This window comes from Tympanuchus pallidicinctus, unplaced genomic scaffold (assembly GCF_026119805.1).
Source record: "Tympanuchus pallidicinctus isolate F22 unplaced genomic scaffold, pur_lepc_1.0 scaffold34, whole genome shotgun sequence".
In the NCBI taxonomy this organism is placed as follows: domain Eukaryota; kingdom Metazoa; phylum Chordata; class Aves; order Galliformes; family Phasianidae; genus Tympanuchus; species Tympanuchus pallidicinctus.
This window is the reverse complement of record NW_026294752.1, coordinates 2,887,041-2,892,781: the sequence shown is the minus strand read 5'-3', so window position 1 is coordinate 2,892,781 and position 5,741 is coordinate 2,887,041. Positions and strand designations below refer to the sequence as shown.

The window sequence follows — 5,741 nt, the reverse complement described above, 5'->3', positions numbered from 1 at the left end:
TCCTTTTCTGTTCATACCTGAGATGATCAGTGCAATTACGAAATTTGTCTCCATGGGAATGTCTTGCTTTTCTGCAAAGTGGAATGTTCTGTACATTGAATAGCTCTGCGCAAGTACAGTACTGACCTGGCTTTAAACAGGTAGATGGACTAGGAATGTCTCAAGAATTACTCTATTATAGTAGGAAGAAGTAACAAGAAACACTCTACTATTTAAAAACTAAGAAAGCTGCAATGTAGACAGATATAACTGCATGCCCTTGGGAAGATAAGTAAGTTGTCAAGAACATTTGAAAACCCAAACTGAGTTTGCAAACCCAAAACTGTTTAATAGCAAACAAGTTACACACTCGTGAAATTTTTGCAGCAAATGTCACGATGTGTCATTCTTCATGATGAGCAGTCAGCCACCTCTGTCAAGAGAGCAGAATAATCAGTTTCAACCAACCAAACATCATCAAGCGATTCCACCTGAAGTCTAATTTCGACTACCAATTGCCTTGTTAGGAATAACATTACTTTAGCTTTTCTCCTATATTCAAACATTTAACTTCGCTTAGAGAACAGCTCTCAAAGGCATAAGTTAGCCATGTTGCATAATCACAGAGCAGTATTTTACCCATTCCACACAGGCTAGAAATCACACTGTTACAAGAGGGATTACCTCAACTCTGGAGAACATGAAAACTTTTAACTGGCGCCACTAACGTGCTAGTACATTTGCTGCCAATTGTTTATACTGCAGCATCCATCCCAGAGGGTTTTTAAAATTTTATAGAATGCATTTATACAGAAAGCAAGGAGTTCCAATCAAACTAGTCACTTAGTAAATTAAAGAGTATCATCTTTGTTCTGTGCACTGCCATCTTCCAAAACCATCACAGAATTCTATATTTTACCCTCTTGCAATTTATTTTGGATACTCATGAACTGGAAACAGTATCAGTATGCAACATCTAAATAAGGTGGTTGTTCTATGAATACGCATACACTGCAGAACTTGAAATCAAAATATTTGACATTCAGTTTCAAAGCAGATACTTGAAAAGAAACTGGAAAACTATGGATCTAATACTTTGCAACATGCTAGAATGCAAACCCAAAACTAATCACCTATTTCATGATCAAGTTCTTTGAACATTCACAAATACCTGTCATATTACACTAAAATGTGAAATTTTAAATAAACGTATATATTTTTATATATAAAATAATAAACATAAATAATAAGTATAATGAAAATAATTTTTATATAAAATAAAACATGAAAGAGTTTGAAGCAACACGAATGGCTTGCTAACAACAGATGTAAAGACTGGCAAAAATAAGTTTTGTATTTACTTACACAATAATGTTGTTGATTGGGATATGGATCAACTTGACAAAGAAGCCAATAAATCCCATTATTGCAAAGCCTATTGCTGTTGCCATTGCAATCTTCTGGAATTCTGCAAATACAAAAATAAAATTCAGTTTAGGAAGCCTCACGTATGGCATACAGGAGATGTTCGCTCTGGTTCACTGTAGGAGAGAACTTTTCAGAAAACAGTAGCACGTTAGCAGGAAGAAGATCAAGCACAAAAAAAGCAAAAAAAAAAACCTTTCTTGAGGTTGAGAAATTAAGATGTTATTTCAAAAGACAGATAATATTTTAAGAAACAGATTTGTTTTCCACAAATCACAGAGCAGATTTTTTGTTTGTTTAATTAGTAAACAGAATTTGATATATCCCATAACAATTAATGGCATATTTATGGTGATGGATCACCATCCCTTCATACCCCTACAAGTCCTGAAAATAATCCCCAATACATAACCGATCATGGAAAAGCTACAGTTAGATATGTCACAACACAACACCTACTTAAGTAACCTGCAACATATGCTGCTTCCAATTATTTTAAGACACGAACCACAAGGTAGACTAAGGAGGTCTGCAGCTCGTAAATACCCTGCCAATTAGAAAATGAATGAGGTTCCTCACTGATCTCATCCTAACTACAATCTCTAACTACAATCTCCACTGACATCTTGCTGATAATTATATCTTCGCTACAATGCCTTACAGACAGGCCAAAAATCTTCTGCATTTCCAGAAACAAATTTCTTCCTATCTCAGTCAGGTAATCACTGAAGATGAAGCACTGAATCAGCAGTGCAAAAGGCAATCCTATCTAGAGTATCCTAAAATGAAAGTATTTCCTTCAAGGTCACGTAACAAGCAGAATTTCCTTCAGAGTTTTCCTTGAACTGACTGCAGTCTATCAGATCTGACTACTGTAGCTTTTTTTTTTTCTAAAGTCTGCACAAGTTCTTCTCACATTAATTTACCCGATCAGTGAAAATATTATCTGCCCATCTCAGAATGGCTAATTTCAGCTACTCAGCCTATTTCATAAGGTGTATGTGACAGTGGTACTAAAACAAGACAACATATCAAAAAAGGATTTATTCTAACCAGAATGAAAATTTATTCATGCTGCTCAACTTTGCATCACACAGTGAAATCCAAGAAACATTCCTAACAAATGAATGAAAATCAGTAACATGCAGAGAGATGCAAAGCACAATAGATGATGAAATAAGCATTATATTCTGGGAACTATACCTTTCCTGTCAGGTTTAGTGCACCTTTTAACCAGTCGTATGGAGTCTTTTACAAACTGACGGCTGGGTTCCACGAATTGCATTACCTGATCCATGGCTGCCTGTAAAGATAGACAAATTTAGTATACATGGTGCCACACGTAACAAAAATTGTTTTATTTTAGAAGTATAAACAGCAGTTAACTATAAAATTTGAGTAGGCTTGAGATTACCAAAAAGCCAAACAAACTAGACTTCAATTTCTGTAAAGAGGAGTCACCTTCTAAAGGCATATCAATACATAAGAACCTACCATGGCTTACAAATAAATCAATATTATATAAAGCTGTCACTCAGAGTATACTAAAGGAGAACAAGAGTTCCAGTTTGCATCCTGCACTTTCTAAGAACATAACTGAAGGCTACTAAACAGAGAGAGGCTTCCCACTTCACAAAAATCACAGAAATGTAGGGACTGGAAAGGACCCCATGGAGATCATCTAGTCCAATCACCCTGCTAAAGCAGGTTGCACAGGGAACTGTGCAGGTGAGTTCTGAAAACCTGCAGACAAGGAGAGCCCATAGCCTCCTTGACCAGTCCTCCGCCACTACCACAGTAAAGCTTTTTCCTTATATTTATACAGGATTTCCCGTGTTCCAATGTGTTCCCATTGTCCCTTATCTTATCACTGAGTACCATCAAAAAGAGCCTGACCCCAGCCTCTTAGCATTCATCCTTTAGAAATTTATCAGCATCGACAAGATTTTCTCTGTCTTTCCCAGACTGAACAGACCCAGGCCCCAGCTTTTCCTCAAACAGGAGATGCTCCAAGCCCCGACCATCTTTAATACCCTCCACTGGGCCCTGTGCGGTAGGTCCCCGTCTCTCTTTAACTGGAGAGTGTACAACTTAAGTTGTACAACTTAATCCTAAAGCTGCTGGAGGGCTGCTGAGAACAGAGAAATAACACTGTCTGATCCCACCCTCAGAGTAAGCGTCTGCTCGCAGCCGCTGCTACCAGCAGGGCTGCAGTCCCGCTGGCGTTGCGCTCGACGACAGTGGTCTCTCTGACAGCAGCTCAGAGCTCACCCAGCACCCCCGGCCCAGCTGCGGCCACGCTCCGTAACGGAGCGCTTCAAGCTTCGGGAGCCTCCAGCGCGGCAGTGCGCCGACGGTAGGCGGCCGCACCCGGCACGGCGGCCCCCGAGACAAAACCTCGGCCCCCACCCCGCTCAGATCCCTACAGAGGAGCACAGAAAAGCAGCACCCGAGCACCCTTCTCCCAGCGGCAGCTTCCCCCGCCGCTCAGAGCCCGGACGTAAAAAATCTCACCGGCCACTACCAGCCGCTCCGCCAAAAAAGCCACGTCGTACTGCAGCGCGGCGTGATGACGTCACCACGCGACATGCCTTCCTGCGTAGGCGGCGCGGCGCGGCGGCTTGACGGGGAGGGGCGCCGCGAGTGGGAAGTTTGTGTGGGTTTCTAGCGGCTGCGTTTGGCTTTGCTCTGGGCTCTGGAAGCGTTGTGATGCGAAATAAAGCAATATGCCTGTAGCAAATGCCGTTCGGAGAAAGGGAAAAAGTGTATGGGTGACGGTGGCCAGCAGTGTGCCCTCGCAGCACGGAAAGCCGTTAAAAGAAGTGCCGTCGGCGGATGATCCTGGCCCTCTGCTAAGACCTCCTCTGCAATGCTGCGTGCAGATTTGAAGTCTGCAGCACAGGTGAGGCACGGACCCGTCAGAGTGTGTCCAGAGGAGGGCCACAAAAATGATGCGGGAAATGGAATAGCTCTCATACAAGGACAGGCTGAGATGGTTATGGAGAGGGAAGGCTCCAGGGAACCTAATAGTGGCCCTTTGGTATTAAAAAGAGGGTTATAAAAAAGGGGACACTTCAGCAAGGGCCTGTGTTGACATAAATGGCTCCAAACTAAAAGAAGGGAGATGTAGACTGGCTATGAGAAAGAAGTGTTTTACAACAAAACCGGTTGCCCAGAGATGTGGTGGAAGCCCTGTCCCTGGAGGTATTCAAAGCTGGTCTGGACCAGGCTCTGAGCAGGCTGATCTAGTCTCTGGATGTCTCTGTTCACTGCACAGGTGCTAGGCTAAGTGGCTATTTTTCTGTATTAAAAAAGGTTAACTAATCCTTCATAATAACAACAGTTATTATGTAAATTATTATATTATTATAATATAATATATTATTATTATATATTATTTATTATTATTATTATTATATTTTTATTATTTATTATTATTATTATTATTATATTATATTTAGTGTTTACTGTGGCAGTAAATACTAAATATCATCCCTTTTTTTTTGTTGGTTTTTTTTTTAAAGAAAGAAAAAAATTAGAAATAATCTTACAATGATTGCTTTTTTCTATGGAAAAAAAATTGGATTGAAAATGAAGGGATGTCTTTTTTTCTTTCTTTTTTTTTTTTTTTGTAGCAGAAGTTTCTTTTATATCAGCAGAAATATTTTTGTTGGTGCTTGGTGCACATTCAGACATTTAAAGTCAGCTTCCAAAAATGTATAGTGGTTGTGTGTATTATTCGTAAGACTCAATCACATAGGAAACACGTCGGAAGCAACAAAAAGTGCAAGTAAAGCATCTTTCAAGTGCATTGAACATAGTTGCAGTCCACTTCCATCCAGGATGACAGACCAAAATACTTTCTCAGTAACCATAAGCAAACAGTTCAGATGCGTGGCTCTAGTGTCAAAACACTAATTAAAAGTCTCACTTTTAGCACGAAAGCTTGCTTTACCTAATTTTGGCAAGCCTGTGCTTATCAGTTTGTAGAGCATAACCTATGCTCCCCTTTTTTTGTGTTATTTTAATGTACTATGTACCTGGTTTGTGGCCCAAGACTTGCAGCGTCTGATGCATAGACTCAGATGTGAACGGCCCAAATCGTTTATTACAAGTTCTCACATCACTTATAAACCTTCACAAGTTTTCTTTTTCTAGCCTTCCCATCTGCCCCTACAACCTTCCCATCCACCTTCACGTGTCAGCAGAGCATTCTACAAACACTCTTCAACCGTTCATGCAGGTGCTTATCCAGTCAGAGCTGTGAGACGTTCTTTCTTCTTCTAGAGGTGTTCTTGGTTCTCATGCTGTTTATCTTGCTCCACAGCTGCTGCTTT

The 5,741-nt window shown here is 40.5% G+C and overlaps 1 protein-coding gene across 2 annotated transcripts; it reads right to left on the bottom strand.

Moving 5' to 3' along the window:
• Positions 1 to 303: 303 nt before the first annotated feature.
• On the bottom strand, positions 304 to 4,006 carry SEC61G (SEC61 translocon subunit gamma). Of its 2 annotated transcripts, none has more exons than XM_052698972.1 (4): positions 3,919 to 4,006; positions 2,608 to 2,707; positions 1,345 to 1,447; positions 304 to 412 (listed from the first exon to the last, which is right to left on the bottom strand). In XM_052698972.1, exons 2-4 carry the CDS (start codon positions 2,699 to 2,701, stop codon positions 403 to 405), a joined length of 207 nt encoding a protein of 68 aa, XP_052554932.1. In that variant the 5' UTR covers positions 2,702 to 2,707; positions 3,919 to 4,006; the 3' UTR covers positions 304 to 402. The 2 variants fall into 2 exon arrangements, with proteins under 2 accessions (XP_052554932.1, XP_052554933.1); XM_052698973.1 differs by lacking the exon at positions 3,919 to 4,006 and adding an exon at positions 3,570 to 3,594.
• Positions 4,007 to 5,741: the final 1,735 nt, after the last annotated feature.